The sequence below is a fragment of the Vanacampus margaritifer genome, chromosome 20 (genome assembly GCF_051991255.1).
Source record: "Vanacampus margaritifer isolate UIUO_Vmar chromosome 20, RoL_Vmar_1.0, whole genome shotgun sequence".
Taxonomy (NCBI): domain Eukaryota; kingdom Metazoa; phylum Chordata; class Actinopteri; order Syngnathiformes; family Syngnathidae; genus Vanacampus; species Vanacampus margaritifer.
In genome coordinates, this window is record NC_135451.1 from 12590312 (window position 1) to 12608725 (window position 18414).

The 18414-nt window shown below is 40.6% G+C and overlaps 2 protein-coding genes and 1 long non-coding RNA gene across 11 annotated transcripts in view; 1 reads left to right on the forward strand and 2 right to left on the reverse strand.

Moving 5' to 3' along the window:
- Positions 1-2011, forward strand: part of plxdc2b (plexin domain containing 2b) — a 65178-nt gene extending 63167 nt beyond the window's left edge. For 2 of the 4 annotated variants that reach the window (XM_077553900.1, XM_077553898.1), the window contains 2 exons: positions 918-1042; positions 1468-2011. The gene's annotated coding sequence lies outside the window, so the exon portion shown is untranslated. The remainder of the gene's footprint in view (positions 1-917; positions 1043-1467) is intronic. The other 2 variants (XM_077553901.1, XM_077553899.1) reach the window with 2 other exon arrangements.
- Positions 885-2885, reverse strand: LOC144040089 (uncharacterized). 4 transcript variants are annotated; one of them, XR_013289633.1, is made up of 10 exons: positions 2757-2885; positions 2561-2593; positions 2409-2475; positions 2034-2077; positions 1775-1940; positions 1595-1661; positions 1430-1513; positions 1288-1332; positions 1103-1187; positions 885-1020 (listed from the first exon to the last, which is right to left on the reverse strand). It is a non-coding gene; the product is annotated as an uncharacterized LOC144040089 (long non-coding RNA). The 4 variants fall into 4 exon arrangements; XR_013289634.1 differs by having other exon boundaries at positions 1103-1242; positions 1309-1332; positions 2017-2077; positions 2757-2884; XR_013289632.1 differs by having other exon boundaries at positions 1103-1218; positions 2017-2077; positions 2757-2883.
- A 1292-nt stretch (positions 2886-4177) lies between these two features.
- Positions 4178-17102, reverse strand: u2surp (U2 snRNP-associated SURP domain containing). Of its 3 annotated transcripts, XM_077553895.1 has the most exons (25): positions 17032-17102; positions 16342-16440; positions 15940-16054; positions 15660-15787; positions 15513-15583; positions 15283-15371; positions 15039-15121; positions 14092-14257; positions 13809-14020; positions 13490-13533; positions 10149-10253; positions 9997-10063; positions 8890-9053; positions 8652-8814; positions 8491-8570; positions 7403-7490; positions 7174-7311; positions 6840-7050; positions 6683-6763; positions 6545-6596; positions 6313-6460; positions 5428-5538; positions 5020-5141; positions 4754-4945; positions 4178-4592 (listed from the first exon to the last, which is right to left on the reverse strand). In XM_077553895.1, exons 1-25 carry the CDS (start codon positions 17074-17076, stop codon positions 4451-4453), a joined length of 2916 nt encoding a protein of 971 aa, XP_077410021.1. In that variant the 5' UTR covers positions 17077-17102; the 3' UTR covers positions 4178-4450. The 3 variants fall into 3 exon arrangements, with proteins under 3 accessions (XP_077410021.1, XP_077410022.1, XP_077410023.1); XM_077553896.1 differs by lacking the exons at positions 13490-13533; positions 14092-14257; positions 15039-15121; ... (4 more) ...; positions 16342-16440; positions 17032-17102 and having other exon boundaries at positions 13809-13999; XM_077553897.1 differs by lacking the exons at positions 13809-14020; positions 14092-14257; positions 15039-15121; ... (4 more) ...; positions 16342-16440; positions 17032-17102 and having other exon boundaries at positions 11803-13797.
- Positions 17103-18414: the final 1312 nt, after the last annotated feature.

Genomic DNA, 18414 nt, shown 5'->3' on the forward strand with positions numbered 1-18414 from the left:
ATGTATACGACCTGTCGTCAATGTTTGCTAAAATGAGTTCAAATTATGCCATCTTTTGTGTACAATAAATCGTTGAACTCGAATGGAAGTCTGGTGTTTTATGAGTAACACTTTGGAAGCCTTTCATGCGTAAAGGTAAACTATTTCAAAGTGGGTGAGGTGAGAGTTGCACAGCAGCAGTTACTACTGTGGACACGACACAAGTGTAATGTTACCACTCGTCTTGGTCTCCACATGACTCCAAACTACACCAGTTGGTGAAATTGCTATTGTTTTGGGTGATGTGAGAAAGGAACAGTAACAGACTCGTGTCCATTGTAGTGATTAATGTGCAACTTTCACCTCAAGACGCAAAGTGCCTTGAAGAAAAAAAAAAAGAAAATATATTTTTTAATGACCGCCCCAAACTCCGCCCAATTCTGACTCCACCAATCACGACGCTGCCTTAATTTGCATAACCAAGCAGAGTGGACTAATTTGCATAACCACGCCCACTTCGGGCAATCTGACCAATCACGTCGCTTTTGAATGTGCGGAGCCACGCCCATTTTGAGACATCCAATCGCAGTGCTTCTAATTTACATAGCCACGCCTACACATCGACCAATCACAGCATTTCATTCTCATTGCTCCACCCACTTCCAGTGCCATTGGCGAATCATAAAGCATTATTCCAGCCTCGTCAAACCCACTTCTGGTATTATTTTTTTTTGGGGGGGTGGGGGGGGGGATTTTTGAAAAAGAAATAAAAATTAAAAAATAAAATGAAATAAAAAATACTAAAGTGTTTTATATACATTTTTATTTTATATATTTCTTTAAAGTGTAAGTGTTTAATTTAAGATTTTAGTGATGTGGTTGAAAAGGACAAATTGAGAGTTGAAGTGTTTTGTAATCAAGCTTTATTTCTTTTGCAGAGTAAGACATTAAATCACAAAGCAAACAAAAGTTTCAAGTTGGATGACTGTCTGCTCGTCCCTGCGTCTGGTCATTTGGTCGGCCAGGAAGGACAGCGTGGACCTAAAGAGAGAAAAAAAAAAAAGTGAGTCAAAAATGTTAAGTCAATTTATGCAGAAAAATATGTTCTTGGCATGAAACGTACCAAGATGTCTTTTCTGCGACTGTTCAACACGGCTGCATCATCAGGAAGCTGATCACGTTCCTTGCGGCTCTGCTTTGCGCTTTCCCTGTGAACAGACGCGCCATCGTGCCGCCACACTGGACACGGGTGTCTTCATTCAACTGGAGACAATTGAAACATGCTAGCTGAAATGTGCCTTCTCTTACCAGCTAACGATTTCTGGTCACCTTTGAGCATTCCAGCAGCTTCATCTGCAAGACAACATACGAGACACCAGTCAAAATGCTAGTCAGCATGTTTATTTGCATGTCTCCAAAAAAAAATGAAACTGTAGGCAGCTTTGAGTACCATCTTCAAGTTGATGTGGAATTTGTCACTTTGCCCAGCAGGTCGAGGGGTCCTGGTTAGAAAATCCAACGGACGGCACTTTTACTGGAGAGGCAAAGAAAATGCAAGTGAGTGCGCTCTTTAAAAACAGAAACATCCAAATTTGTCTTTGCAACAGGTCCAAACCTTGACGAAGAGGAACTCGACTTCACAAGTCCAGCCGTGGTGCGTGAATCCGGCTCTTCAGTGACACCTGGTGGACAACAGCAGGAAGAGCATGAAAGTGCGCAAGAGTGAGAAAGTCAAGTACATTATTGAGCAGGCTTTCCCCAATCTTGGTCCTTGAGGGCCAGCGTTCCAACACACCTGATTTTAAAGATCAGGATTGTTAGCAGAGCTTGCTGATGAGCTGACATCAATCGGGTGTTTTGGAGAACCCAAACATCTAAAACCTCCAAAACCAGGATTGGGACTGCAGACACAGAAAAGGTCCCAGCTGGAAAAATCCAATCAGGCCTTCTTACCCTCCTTCCTGGAGGGATAATGCAGCAGCATTAATTAAAATTGTGTTCTCACATGATGAAATAAAAATTTCCAAACATTTGTACTTATGAAAGTGTTTCACCAGCGAAGAGCAGGGCAGCACTTGGACGCATCTTACACGACGGCCTGAAAGAGACGGCAATGTAAGCATTCAGCTTTCTTAAAGTCAGACTTTCATTACAAGCTAGTTTCGCTTAGCAGTTAGCAACATGACATTTGCTAACATGTTTAGCAAGCGGGGACCTGCAAAAGTCTCAAGAAGCTTTGCCTCAAGACAACAAGCAGCCATTTTGGAGCCAGTAGACAATTAAGAACACACAGCCTGATACTTGATTTAGTCTGTTTAATAGATACATTTGATTACACACACAAAAAAAGGTGCCATTTTGCGTTAAAGCTCACCGTTGTGATGGACAGAAATTAGACAATTAGATACACTTGATAGAAATGGGTTTACTTGTGAATCCACATTAAAACGGGAAACAGGAAGTCGGCCATTTTAGGCTCAATTTGAAGATTTCCACCTGTGGACAATTAGACAACACGCATGCACATAAATATTTGATTCATTCCGTGTAATTGTGAATTTACACAACTTTATCTACTTACCGTCGGGAAAAACGGCGCTTTCGTTAGTCCAGCCTGCAAAAAGTGAGAGACAAGTTATCGCATTTTTAAATGCTTCAACGTCCGTGCGTTTATCAGCAGTACAACAAGATGCAAGCTCGCTCGGCGAAAGTGGCCACATGACGTTAAAAGGGAGCAAAAGTAGTGTGTTTTAAAGCTATTAAGAGTGAACACTCACCTTGTCAAAAGTGTTGGTTGATCTTGTGGAAAATAGAAATGCGTGCGGAGCAGCAGGTGGGCGAGGACGACGGGATGCCGTCTGAGGTGAGAAAGAATGATTGGCACGTTTGTCCCGACTTAAATAGGTTTCCGGTGATGACGTCACGTAGGAAAAAAAAACTTTTAACAAAATGTAATAGAAAACGAGTTATGTATGTTGCGTTAAAACGAGGAACTAGTTGGTGAAGCGAGAATTAAATAAAGTATTAAATCAGAAGTTCTCTGGGCGGGTTACGAACTTAAGTCGCCTGATCCGTTGACATTGTCGTTGACCACTTGACTATAACGCCGTATGTCATGTTTGTTATTTCTGCGTGTGTTCATCACCTATTGCAGTGACGTAGTGCTGTCTGTCATCATATACATAAAATCAAATGATCTTAAGTGTCTTCGATTTGGTCGAATGGTTTGTGGCGACGGCTGTGACTCGGTAGCCCCCGGTTCGATTCTTTGCTCAATTTTAAAAACTCTAATTGGAGGTTAACGTGGGGATCGAACTGGGTTCGTCTGAACTCCAGGCAAAGGTTTTACCTCTCGGCCACTTCATCCAAGTGCCGGCGGATTTTATTTTTATATCTCACGTTGGAAGTAAAGCGGAAGTAAAGTGGTGTATAAACCACCACCATATTGTTGCACACCGTCTCCAGCTTCACCAGTTGTGGCTTTGGTAAGAGTGCTTGTGTCTCCACCATCAAAGTGAAAATGGAAAGTAACCCCTCTTGCCCCACCTCCACCACTGAACATGTCCTACCTTATCCACTTGAAACATTTTATTGCGCATTGCCTTTATTTAAAAAAAAAAAAGAAAAAGCTTCGGTGTCTTCATATAAATAATAAATTCCAGACGAGTTTACCCACGTGTATTTGGTGTTCAGCTCGAAATTTCTCATGACTTGATTTGAGCATATTTTTCATTGTATGCTATGTTTTCATTGTGTTGGAATTGCTGAGTCACTTTATGACTGAAGGGGCAGTGTGATTTGTTACTTGTGCTTTATTTCGTTTTCACAAAGAACAGACGTTGGATTTTTCTTCCCATTTTATTCCACACCAATCTCATTCGTGTAGTTACATTTTGGGGTTGAATACATCTGGAATAATAAAAAAATGGTTTCAAAACAAGTAACGTTGTTTTATCATCGTAAAGGTGGATTCTTTTTCCAAAATATTGGTGTACCTAATACAGTGGTCCGTGAAATTTCAGCCTGCGCCGCCACCTTGTGGTGAGGAGGATTAGCACAGGAAACAGGCAACATACTTACATTGACCACTGGACGCCACAAGATGGCACCAAAAGCACACTTTAAAGCAATCCCTTTACCTGCGTACCACAATAAAAATACTCATCTTGACTTTTGAAGGACTGCTCTGACACGTAAGCAGATTGGAAATGAAACTTTTTATTAGGAATTATTTTCAATGAGGACTACAAAAACAGAAAATGACAGCATGAATTCATGGCGGACTATTGTCATTACACTATCAATTCCACTGAGGTGTTTTGGGGGGGGACGCACACACACAAGAACATTTTTGTACAATATAAAACAGTAAGGAGACCCCCGCCTGCCCATAATCGCTTCATTGTCATAACAGCCCCGTTAAACTGCAAATGTGACGCAGTGGCGGTGCTTTTGAAGGTAGTCGTCGGCGTCAGTGTTTACTCTTCTTGGACTTCTTGTGAGATCGGCTATGCGGGGACCTGGACTTGGAGCGGGACTTCTTGGTCGACTTCTTGGGGGTCCGGGAACGCGACCGCCGCGACCGTTTGGGTGTGTGAGGTGACGACGGAGACCTGGTAGGAGAAAGAAGAATGAAACGTGTGCCAGTATTTAGAACTGCGTATAAAAATAACCTGGCCCATTTTTCTCCGTTCAGTCCGCCATTTTGATTTTTTTTTTTTTTTTGGTGCTACTTTGTCACATAAATACACAAGGCGTCCATTTTGTGTGGTACCTCTTTGAAGACTTCTTGACAGATGAGCGCGGGGAGTCCTTGTGAGATGAGCGCGAAGACGAGTCTTTCAAGTACGAGCGCTCGGACCTCTCCGAGCGGGGGGACGGCGAGCGGCCCCGTCTGCTGCCGCCACGTGTGGGGCTGGGAGAGTTGCTGTGTCGCCGTTTCCTATCGACGGCCGGGGACGAGTACCTGTCGAGACGGGAAGTGAGCGCGGCCTCAGCGGTTGCTTCCAAAGAAGAACGACAAGCGCACGTTTGACTCACTTGTCTTTCCTGGTTGGCGTGTCTTCCTTCTCCTTCTTTAAGTCTTTCAACCTGGAGTCTGCTTTCTCTTTGTCCTTCTTCTCCCGCTCTTTCTCCCGCTCCTGTTTCTCCTTTTCCTTCTCCTGCAGCAGCACAATGAACATTGGAGGTGTTTTTACTTCCACATTTTTCAACCATATAAATAATTCTATTGGCAATGTTTGGAATTTTTTTTTGTTTTTTGAAATTCTATATTCACCATAAAAATGTCCAAACATTTGACATATTTACTTGCTCCTTCTACAATAATTTCTCAACAAATTCGAACCATTGTAACATTCCAACTATAATTCCCCCTAGAAGTCCACATTTTTCTAAGATTCCCAATTTTCCCCAGACGAAAATGCCCAAATTCTGAATCCTTCCTACCTTCTGCAGTAGTTTGTCCCTGTAATGTTCCACCTGCTCCTGAAAACTCTGACCGGGTTTCTTCGACCTCTTCCCCGATTCCAGCTCATCTTGAAACTTCATGACCTTCACCTGGTAGCGAATTTTGACAAACAGTAGATTGTTACCACAGTCCAAGGGCAGATATTATGGAAAATGTGCTTTTTAATGGCGTGTATAGCGTTTCCTTTGCCATTTGTGACAAACCCTGTCGCAAATAGCAAAACTGCGAGTAATGGCTGCCACAAGATGGCGGCGCATGGAGGACCAAAACTGCCAAAATTACAAATGAATAAATAAAAGTGAAAATAAAAACAGATATTAAAAAAATAAAAACAAGAATATATCCATAAATAAAAAAGTAAAAACAAACAAGGAGGAATTAAAAAAAAAACAAGAATAAAACAATAATAAATATAAAAATAAATACAAAAATTTTATATATAAATATAATTAAATATCAAATAAAAACGCGCCGCTCTCACATTTATTTGTTTTATGCTGCAGATGCACTGTCAGGACAAAATGTTATTCAAATAAGGTTTGAAGAATCAAGCATGGAATGGACTAATAATCCTCCCTAAAGAGAGATGAATGAGTTAAACGAATTGAATATCACTTTGAAATGATGTAAATGTGTAATGTTGAATCTGCCATTAAGAATGAATGGGGAAAATTAGGGTACAAAATCGAGAATTGTGGTTAAGGCGTAAATATTTGGAATATGTTAAAATTGGAATGACAAGAATCGGATGAATTATGCGGAAGTAGATAGATGCCCAAAAATGTGAGGAATAAAAAAAAAAAATCATACAAAGACGGGTAAATCTTTTGCGACCTGTGATCTCATTGGATTTGACCTCTCACCTCTATCTCCCGTAGCTTCGATCGCTTCTCCTCGTTCATTTCGGACAGTTTGGCCTTCAGGTCGGCGTCGTCCCTGCCGGGGTTGGAGTAGCTCGGAGTGGCCGTCGCCGAGCGGGGACTCCTCTCGTCCTCGCTGTTCTCCGCATACCTTCAAGTTAGCGCACGTCCGTTTAAACGCAAAATAGGCGAGTGCTGTCCAGCTCCTAAAAATAATAATAACCCCTCCTCGTACCTTTTTGGTTCTTCGGGCTGCTCAAATGCTTCCCATTTTGAGGTGGTCACAGCTGAAGGCCAAAGAAAAGACGACGGTGCACTTAAGACGCATCAACTTGTGACTGCATTTAAAAATGACACGTTTAACGCCGCTCACCTTGAGATTCCAGTTCTGACTCGTCAACAGCTTCCCATTTTGAGGGCGCCACCTTAAAAGTTGCCTCCTTGGATTGGTCAACTTGAAAAGAGCGACCGATATTTATTATGTTACTGTCATAAGTGAAATCTGATGTAAAATCAAATCAAAGTCTCACAAGGTATTCCGTCGATGTCCTCCTCCATAGGCTTGATGGGAACGCCGTCCAGGTCGTCCAGGGGGGCTCCGTCGATCATGGCTCCGTCGATCATGGTTCCGCCGTCGATGGGCCCGGCGTCGATGGGCAGTCCGTCCACGTCTTCGATGGGCGAGCCGTCCGCGTACCCGCCGCCGATTGGCGCGCCGTCGATGTCCTCCGTGGGCTCGGGCTGCGGGAAATCATGATCCGCTGTTAGTTAGGTCGGCATCGTCAATTCAGACCCCGACGAGTTGCGAGCTGCAATCCAAAGTTGACCGCCATCGTTGCAATCAACCACGTCAACTTCATTGACCTCAACAGGAAGTCCGACAGGCTCCTTCTCCAACGTCAGGTTGACAAGACCCAAGAATATGTTCTGCAGCTTGATGAGGAAGGGGTCAGGATACACGGCCCAGTCCTCCCACGCTCGGAAGCATGACATCACTCGTTGCTGTAACCGCGGAGACAAGATGGCTGAATGGCAAAAAAGCACACAATCCGACTTGATGGGATGGTTTTGTTCACATTTCCCCTGCGCGTACCTTGAAGTTTTCACTCTGGAGGTGACCTTGGATGGTTTTGTACGTGGCGTTGAGATCTGCAAAAACCTGTCCGAGCTTCACTTCAAAACTGTGAGGAGGCAAGGACAAAAAAGGAGAGATTTGAAACATATAGTGCGCACTAAAAAGTACGGATCCCCTGAGGTGTGACATGCTAGGGGGGAAAAAAATCGCTTTTGGTCCCGCGGAAGATGACCCGGAAGTACAACAACTCGTTTAAAAAAAAATTGCACACAAAAAAACTGCGAGGGAACGCAAATGATTATTTTTTTTCCCTACCACGTCACCTTGGAGGTACCGAAAAAAAAATGATGGTAGGAAAGAACAATTGAACTATTTAAAGGGATACTTGACCCTTTGAGCCATTTTTAGCAATAAAAAGTTAATATTTGGTCCAGAATTAATTTGATGATTTTATCATTTTTCCATGCATAATTAATACCTTGAAAAAGTAATTTTGCCATTTACTGTCATCTGAAGATGACATCACCTGTGCTGAGGAAGTAGGTAACGACCAACCACGGCTCACCTGTTTTCTGGGTGTGGTTATTAAACTGAGCCATGATTGGTCGTTACCTACTTCCAAACTTTCATTAGAAAAAAAAAAAAAGTATGTTTCTACCTTATTCCGTTCTTTAGTAATCCCCATTTGAAAAAAAAGGTAATTTGAGTGACATCAAGCGAAAATGGAAAAAATTAGAAAACAAGCTTTTTGTGAAAACATACATTTTCTAAACAGTGACTTTGACACAATTTTTTTTTTGTTTAGTGATGCTCTGTGAATTAGATTTAACGTGACAAACGCTTTAATCATTCACAGCATCCTTGAAAACGTTCTATTTCCAAAGATCCGCCATGTTTTCATGTAATTTAACACTTCTGAGCCCATTGAAAAGAGATACAATGCTGCCATCTGCTGGCCATAGTTAATGGTTGTTTTTGGATTTTCACAACCCAATTCACAAAGCAGCGCTGCACAAGACGTTGCACTGCCCATTGAGGGGGAAAAAAAAAAACCCATAGTTGACTTAAACGGCGGTAAAAGAGTTACGCAAATCACACCAACTTACTATTTCCTGTAGTAGGAGGCGTTGGTTACTTTGGCAGAAGAGTTGTACAGCACGTCCGACACCAGATATAACCGCGCAATCTGAAACGACGACAAACGGCATCGATTAGAGGACGATTAGGGCAATTAAGTCCTCTTATTGGAATATGTCTGTGCAATTGCCTTCTTGGGGAGGGGGGTCTTGAGGATGGAGAGCGACTCGGTGACGCATTCCACGATCTCTTCGGCGGCCTCGGCGTGAGTGAGGCAAAACAACATGGCCTCGGCGACGTCGCCCCTCCTGGGCGTCAACCCGCGGAGCATCTCCTCCAGCTTGTCGCGCTCGCTGCGGAAACGGCACGGGAAATAGTTGCGCTGGAAATGAGCTCATTTGAAACGCTCGTCGCGGGTTGCGTCTTACTCTTCTTTCAAGCAGCCCTTCTTGAGCGAGTCCTCCTCTTCCTCCTCGTCATCGCCATCGTCGTACGGGCCGTGGAGGTAAGGGTTGAGAGGCGGCGGGCGCCACATGGAGCCGTTCTTGAACATCCTGAAGTCATCCGTTCGCCATTTGACTGGGGCTTCGCCCTGGAAGCGTCGTCATGTAAACGTGAAGATCAAAACCAAACTGCCGACATCCTCTGGATGTTTGAATGTGACTAATGTTACAAAGTTTCTTTTCACTCATTCAAACCCGAAAACGTATAAATATGTTTTTTTAATACTTGGTCCTTCTCTCCCAAAATGTTTTTTTTTTTAATGCTAGAGCATACAGAAGGCTTTGATACAGCTTCGGACATGAACACGTCACTTACAGCAATGGTAGTCATTATAAAAAATGGCCAGCAGGTGGCAGCAGAGTATAAGAGAGCAGCAAGGGTCAAGCAAGATTATTTTAACGAAAACTAACGAAAAAACTGAAACTAAAATTCAGAAAACAACTTCGTTAACAAAATAAAATGAAAAACTGAAACTACATTTTATGTTTACAAAACTAACTATAATTAGAGCGAAAATGTCCTTCGTTTTAGTCTTTGGTATATTAATTAAATACGTGAGCCTTTGTGGATGATTTCAAATGTAATCTTAAGTATTTTTAGTGCCGTCAAAGTTAAAGCGTTAATTGATTAATTAATCACAAAAAATGATCGCATTAATCATGAATTAACGTAGATTAATTAAACTATTAATTTTGACCATAGATTAGCCTTTAGCGTGACAGCGGACGGCTACATTTAAGGTAGCACATGTGTTTGAGTAATAAACATAATTTCATGCATTAAAGTAAAACATTTAATGAATGTTTGCGTATTACATTTAGAATATTTGTTCATGTCAAAATATCGGGGTCATTTTCCCCCCCTTCTTAAATTATGCATGTAATTAACTGATTAGGAAAAAAAGGAGTGTGTGCAGTGGATCAAAATATGTTGAAGACGTCCTCATAACATTAAATGTAAAAATAAAAAAAATGGCTGTGAGTGAATAAGTTAATAAAACAAATGGAAGAGAATGTACAAGGGTTACGAACCTGCAGTATGGTGTAGAGCTTCCACCTGTAGTAAACATGCGCCGGGCTCTGGTTCTCAAACAGAAACCTTCAAGAGAGCAGACAAATCCAAAACGTCAAAACACCAAAGGATGATGAGTTTGTGCGAGCAGGGGCGGGCCGGGCCGGCTGACCTGTACATGGGGTTGTTGATTTCCCGGTTCATGATCATGGCTTCAAACATTGGGCCTTCACGCACCACAAACTCGATCATTCGGTGGATGAGAGAGAGCAAATTCCTACAAGAAAGACACAGTTAAAGCAAACAGATTCAGACCGGCTGGGAAGTCTAAACAGCTACACTAATCACTTCTATTTATGCTCGGCAGGTTGGAACGCTTTGAACTGCTGCCTCTCAAATGACAATTCAGCACTAATAACATTTGTTGATCTACTTGAGTACTTGCCAAGGGGAAGAGAGCAACAGAATAGTTCACGTTGATAGTCAACAGGCCCCTTTGTTATCCATTTTTAAATTCGCATTAAAACTAGGGGTGCGCCGAAAAAAATCAACCGATCTTATCTCTGTCTTTAAAGGTCTGGGGGGAAAGAAGAAGAAAAAAAATCAGCCACTGTCCTCTTCTCCTGAGATGACTAATAGGTTTTTCATTTTTATTTGAGAGAGCTACTAGTTCATGTGCAGTTAAACCAACCCGTTTGTATTATTTCACAAAAATAGGATTGAAAAACTGAAGATGTACAGTACGCTGCTTGTTATGAAAAATAAAACAAAGTTCGGATCGGCAAAATTCGGGATTGCCACGACAACCTTTTTAAAAGATCGGCGATCGGTCGGAAAAGTTTTTATACCTAACAGCGCGACAATTGAGCCCTTATTTGTTTTGTACTTAATTTTGCGACTGTTTTAATGTTTTGAAATGATGTTATATTCAATTGTGTAAATGTTCCCTTTGTGTTGTGGTAGTGTATCGATTTTAGTAACATTTTCTAAACCCATCCATTTAAAAAAAAAAAAAAAATCTATTCTAAATAAGTATATATTATTCAAAACTGTATTATTTATTGTTAACTCTTTGACTGCCAGACGTTTTCAGAAAAGGGATGCCGTGGGTGCCAGCCGATTTAAGCATTTTTGACTGATCTTTCAAGGTTCACAGAAAATTATGTGTTTGGACTATGGAAACACACATACTACCAAATGAAAGATTGCACTCTCATCTTTCATCAGAAAAAAAAGTTTGTTTCTACCTTATTCCATTTTTCAGTAATCAACAATAGAAAATGGTTAGTTTCACCTCTCTTTTGAAAAAAAAAACATCTTTTAACGTCTTTGGCACTCCTCCATAGGATTTTACACAACGTTATTTAACGTTTTTGGCAGTCAAAGAGTTAAATATTTTGGAATCTAATTGCCTCAATGAAGAAATAGAGCGACCTAATGCTAATAAAACTGCATCTTAACAGAGAGGCAACGTTCAAAATGCATCATGTGGCCAAGCATAAATTCCAAACAAAAATGACTAAATATCAAGTGAGATTTGTGTGCAACTTAGTGATGTCTATATTGATTTGAATGATTTGAATAAGCTACTCAGACTCTTCCAAAGACACTTGGGAAGGTGACACACCGACAGGACACCGCTTTCGGCAAAAGTTTGTCCACACGTGGCCTCGCGGCGTGTCACACTGCTCCTCTGACTGGTGTTGATGTAGTGTGTGAGGGATGCCGAGTGGATCACTGGCGGTCATTTTTTTGGGGGGAGGGGCTTAGTGGCCAAATTGGACTCATAGGATTCATGTCATGAAGTCAACACAGATCACAATTACTTGGTGTTGGAGCCGATCGTACCAATGGCGGGGTACAATCCCGAATACTTTCCAAATCCATCCCATGACGCCTTTTTCGGGTCCCGCGCTGCCGCAGACAGTTCAACGTGTGCTGCTCACCAAGGCCATTGTCAAAGGTCATGGCTAGTCTAAGTCATAGTGGCTTTGTTTGGATTTGGCAGTGGGGCCGGATTGACTTGAGGGTCCCAATGGCGTGACAGAGGCCCGAAGGGAGGCCGGCGAACGTGAGCAATGGTCAGATGGCGGCTGTGAACGGCTCATTAAAAATGAGCGGCAAATTAATGTGTCGGAGGAATACAGTGGAACCTTCAAAGTTGGACGCGATCTGTTCAGTATTGACAAACTCAAGTTATTTCCAGTTGATCGGAATCAGGAGAAAAAGATCAGGTTTGAAAAATATATATTCTCTTGTACAGATTTTTAAAGGGAAAAATATGACAACACTAATTTGGGATTTATTTTGTTAATGGAGTGGTATCATTTGACACAGTGCCCCCCCTAGTGGTCAGACTGTGACAACACACAAATGATGTACCTTATGTTCCAGGCTACATTCAAAGAACATGCAAATGAATACATTTAAATGATTGACGTTTTTTAACAATATGAGTATTTTGTCAAGATTGCAAGAGCCATTTTGCTGCATCTCTGAGGACTAATTGTAATTATTTTAGGGCTGCAGCTATCAAGTATTTTAGTATTCGAATACTCGACTGAAAATTCTATCGAGTACTTGAGTATTTGGATGAAACGTATTTTTGCTTGGATGAAGAGTCATTTAAAGTGCACACCAAAAAATAAGACACTTTTACTAAAAAATGAAAAAAACAATTGGTCTCTTTTGTTTTTTTAAGAGACCTTTTTTTTAAATTGTCCACTTACATTATATGCCAGGGCCGTGCTAGTGCACTTATGAATTTGGAGCAGTTGACCAGCAAAATAATGCAAATAGGGCATTTTTAAGGCATTCTATTCCTTTGCGTAGAAGTTTAAAAAAAAAAAGTTTTTTTTTAATGATGTTTACAATTTCTTGCAGCCAGTCGGGGATTGTAAACAAGCCGTTTTGTTTCACGTGCGTTGCTTAGAGCCTTAATTAAACGAGTACTCGAGGGCAGGAAAAAGCCAGAGGGTTTTTCGTACTGTACTCGTTTCAGCCCTAGATTATTTGTGCTCATATTTGTTCTTAAGTAAGTAATATCGCGTATCCTACACACAAGTGCTTAAAATAGGTTTGGCTGTCTAAAAACATTTTATAAAATTTTAATAGCAGGCCAATAGACTCTATAATTTATGCAATAGACTTGTCAGACAGAGAAAAGTGTTGTTTTTTTTTTATGGCTTACCTTTTCATTCTAGTCATGATCGATTACGCTTATTTTGGTAATTGTTATATTTTTACCAAATTCTGGTCAAAATCCAAAATTTAAACATTCCACTTTGGTGGTTCCAAGTACTGTATTAGTGAGTTTGAATGATAATAAATGTCACGCGCGTGTGTGTGTGTTTGAAGAGTCGATGACCTCAACCATTGCTCTCACACACCGACCAGCCCCCTTGTAGCATGCAGTGATCAAATTCTCCAGCTTCATTATTATGGGATGTCATTTGTTTTGGTTTCTGACTTTGTATACCAATTTAGGGGGAGAAAAGGAAAAAAAGCATGTACCTTTCTGTTGGGATAACCACTTTGACTATGGCTTGCGACAGAGTCTGTATATGAAGTCACATCAGATAATAAACATACAACGTGAGTATTGTTAACAGGGCAACATGTGAAATATAAAAAAATGCATTTGAATAGTGACACTAGCCTAATTAAATCAAAAACATTCAGTGTAAGCTAATGCAATTAAGCAACAATGATCGCTAACAGAAGCTACCTTTCACTCATGATAAAGTCTAACTAAAACCAAAACACTGATCAAATAAACCCATGAGAAGAAAAAAAAAAAACACACACACAAAAAGCTGTCATTGTGAGTTACCTTCTCAAAGTCGTCCTTGTTTTTGGGTGGAGGGACCAGGGGTGCATTGGGGTTCTTTAGCCTCTCGCGGGGCTGCGCGTTGAAGGGGAGGCCCGAGGGAGGCGGCGGGAGGGTGTGCTCCATCATGGACGGAGGGATGTAGATGGGGTGGGGTGGGATGGGAACGCCTTTGCCCCAGCCCAGTTTCATCTCAAAGTTCATGATTGGCTTTCCTGTATTCCACCCAAAAAAAAAGAAGCAAATGAGTACACCTCAAACACATTTCTGAACGATGACAACATACCGTTGAGGTTTTTGAGGGCCCGCTCGGCATCCCTCCTGTTCATGAAGGCCACAAAGCCGCAGTTCCTCTCCCGTGCCCTCTCCTCGTCCGTCCTGGGCCACATGATCTTGACGCTGGCCAGCGGTCCGTAGCGGCCAAATTCTTGACATAGCATCTCCTCGTTCATCTAACACAAAGCAGGACATCGCGTGTGACGCATCTTCACATTTTTTGCGTAGTTTCTTACAAATATTCATGCTCCCATTCAAACTTATACACCAGGAGTCTGCAACCTATGGCTTTGGAGCCACGTGTTGCTCTTTAGTCCCTCTCCTGCAGCTCCCTGTGCATCTCTAATAAAAAAAAAACTAGTAGAAATTAATATATTTTTAAGCATTTATTTGTAGTTTTTGGACAAAATATTCTTTAAATAAATTAATGATTTTGATATAATAATAAATAGTAAAATATTCAAAAAATACCAGAGTCCAAATTTTTAAGTTGTCTGAAAAGAGAGACGAAGTGTAGATGCAAAAGTTTTAAAAAATTACCTCAAAATGTCCAAACGGTGACCATAAAATGTCCATAATGGGGAAAAGCAGACAATTACCAAAAAATTCAATGAAAATGCCAAAAATGTCAGGGAATTTAAAAAGAACAGCCATATATATAGTAGCCAGAAAATTGATTAAAAAAAAAAAAAAAGGCAGAAAAGAAACTGTTTAAAATGTAACTATAAAATATCAAAAAAGAAAAGAAGAAATCGTGAAAATTTACCATAAAATGTCTGGAAAAAAAAAAAAAGCTGAGCTTCCCTTGCAGTCTTAGAGGAATGTCCACTGTTGTTTACAGCTATTTGGTACATTGCAAAAAATTAACATGCCACATTATCTATTCACATGCAGCAGCCCGTTGTGGTTACATCTTCACAGGTGTACCTAATAATGCGCATGACTGTATGAATATACCTGTGGATTGATGTTTCCTAGATACAAGTTAGTGGTGGATGGGTCGCCGACGTCGTGCGAACCGGGCGCGCAGTCGTCCAAAACTGCAGACACATAAAAGGCAAGGCTTTTTTTTCTTCCCAACTACACTCCGATGACAAGACATTAACGAGGAAAAATAAATAAATCAGTATTCAAATTGTATTCAAAATCAAAACTACCATCCACTAAAGCAGAGAGGGAGTGTACATTTTGGGACACTTACATGAACGTCTTCCCTCCGTGCCGCCCAGTGGTTCAAAGCGACTAACTCGGCCCTTCATCTTGTGCCTTTCGTCCCGCTCCTCCTGGATTCTGAATGGAAATTAAAAAAAATAAATAAAATGCTGTCAATGTCAGAAATCAACACCACAGAAAGACAATCAGGCTGAATTTCAGCCCGTTTATCAGATATTGCAAAAATGATTATCTTGGGACGACAATGCCAGGACGTACTGTTTAAGCTCTTCTTTAAAAAGCTCCAGGTTGCTCTTCTTCTTTTCCTTTTCATTGCTCTTCTTGGCAGACTGCAAAACAGCAAAAATAAAAAGAGAAAACAAACATAGCAAAAGACAGTGGTTTGTTTTTCTCAGTAATACTCACGTGTCGTTTGTCTACGGGTAAAAACTGAGGTGGGGTTTCCAGAGGCAGGATGCTGCTTTTGGTCTGGGTCTCAAAGCGTGACTTGGGCTTGTACAATTTGCCTCTCTTCTCATCTGTTGCTGCCTCCTCTGATTGGGGGAAAATATATATGAAATTACTAAATAATGGGGAGGGGGGTGCATGTCTCCTTTCAAACAAAATACTTGCATACACACGAACCTGATGGCCATTAAATGAAGCGGGGGTCTGTACATTCATGTAAAATCCAGGAATATCGTACCTTTTGTGGCATTTGCGATCCCACCGCGAACAAAAGCTTTTATCTTCCCCTCGCCGCCGCCTTCGAACGCAGCAAGGAACTCCTCGTAGATTTCCGCCGCTGCACGCTCATCCTCCTGAATCAAATAAATAATTAATTGTATGATTCATTTTTACCTTAAAAGAGTGGATGTGCAAAATGAGCCACAGTGACCCATTTCTCAAGTTTTAAGAGTCATTTGCTATATATGTATTATATATAATTCCGCAACAACGGGCTAACACTGAATATATTTTCATTTGCAAGTAAGTCAGCAAATACTTCTAGAAAAAAAAAAGTGCTTCTTAAGGAGGTATCAGCACACATGAGAAAGGTCAGAATGGTAGTATCCCTGAATCATTTATTTATTTATTTTTTACTCACTTTCTTCTTGATCTCATCTTGCTCCTTCTTGCTGAGGGTTCTCTTGGCCACGGACAATTTGCCAATGCTGAAAGACTTCAGTTTGCTCTCCAGCAGCGCCTGTGGATGCAAACGTACAGCAACTTAAAGAACAGGATTGTTTCGCGTGGAATTGTCATATTCATATGCTGGATTTCTTGACAGCTGACATTAACCACTAGCTGTAGCGTTGCTTAACCTGCGATACAATATGGGGCAGTTTAACACATTGCATTGTTATGATAATTGCACAGCTCACTTTAATTTCGATTTGTTAGCGATAATTAGCACAAATAGCGAGGGAGGGCCTTCACCGCTGCACTGCAAGGCCAACATTTCTAAATTAAACCTAATCCACATTTAAAACACATTACTTTGCAAAAACAATAGCAAGACACATTTAATATTAACGCAGTGTAATGTGTATTTAAGTCAATATTTCTGCAGGGGAAGGGATTGAAATTTCAGGACCGGGAATTGTTAGCGTTGCTTAGCTAACGCAGCAGCAAGTGTGGCCACACAACCGGAGGTTAGCATGTTAGCACAGTGGCGTACACGTCAGACGCGGCCTATAGTTAACATTTTGGCCACCGTTCGGCCCACATTAATCCGACTTTTGTTCCAACGTCGCTAATGTGATGGAGTGGAACCAAACAAAAAACGTAAGTTCACCTTAGCGCTAGCCTTTTGAGAACCTCCTGGCGTTTGGTCCGCCATTTTTTCCGTATGGAACTCAAACACAATCGAACACCGACAAATCGCTCTCGCTATAAGGACAATATGAAAGCTAGGCTGTGTAATCGATCACCAATCGCGCAAAGTTTCCTAACTAGAAAAAGACACACATAAATTATATATTAAGAACAATTTATGAATAGAGTACGAATTTGAAAAACCTACATTAGTTCAAGTTTTTTTTTTGTTGAAGACTGAATTTATTTGAGATTCGAAAATCATAACAAAAATAAAACAAATAAACATAAATGACACAGTATAATTCATGAAGTATATACTATTATTATTTGTATGTATGAATATAACATATATATTTACATTATGTTTGTATTAAGATATAGTTATTAACAATGATATATTGTATAATTATATAACATAAAAAGATTATACGCTTGTATTAATAAATGATGAGTAATAATAATATAATCATAATTATTATTAATAAAACAAAGACATTACCTAATTATTATTATGACACCTTAAATATGATAAAATAGTACAATAAAGAAAATGAGTCGTGGTCACATTTTATATGATATATTTATATTATATACTGGATATATATATATACCCCCTTTTGATTGAAAATTATTTCATCCAACTTGACCCCTCCCATCTCTGCTTTTGTAGTTGGAAGTTTCCTTTGTTTTAGGGCTTCACTATAGACTAAACATAATAAAGGAGTTAGCTTATTGGCAAAAGCCTTATAGAACTCTATTGGGTACCCATCGGGGCCCGGTGCCTTCAACTTCTTCACAGATTTGATGGCTTTCCCTATCTCAATTTCAGTTATCGGCTGTTCCAAAAAGTCCCTATTCCCTTCAGCTATAACGGAGAAACCGATAGTATCTAAAAAGCTATTTTCATGAGAATTGTCTGAGGAATATAAAGATGAATAAAAGCTTTTAAACTGGTCATTGATACCTTGAGGATCGGATTTAAATTTCTCCATCCGAAGCCTGGATTCCCTCACTAAAATTCGCTACCAAGTGCTGACATAACTGGTGAGACAACAACCTACCAGCTCATTCTCCATGTTCTTAACAATTCTGTCTGGATTTTAAGATTTTTTCACTGGCTTTCTTAGAGGTTAGAAGATTAAATTCTGTCTGTAATGCTATCCTTTGTTTTCTTAAATCGGCTGTAGGTGACGAAGAGTATTGCCGATCCACCTCCCTTATTGATTTGGTTAACTCATCAAATCTTTTGATGCGCGCTTTATTGGGTCGGGCAGTATATTCAATCACCTGGCCCCTAATGTAAACCTTAACTCATTCACTGCCATTGACGGCTATAGATGTCAAAAATTCATTGGAACTA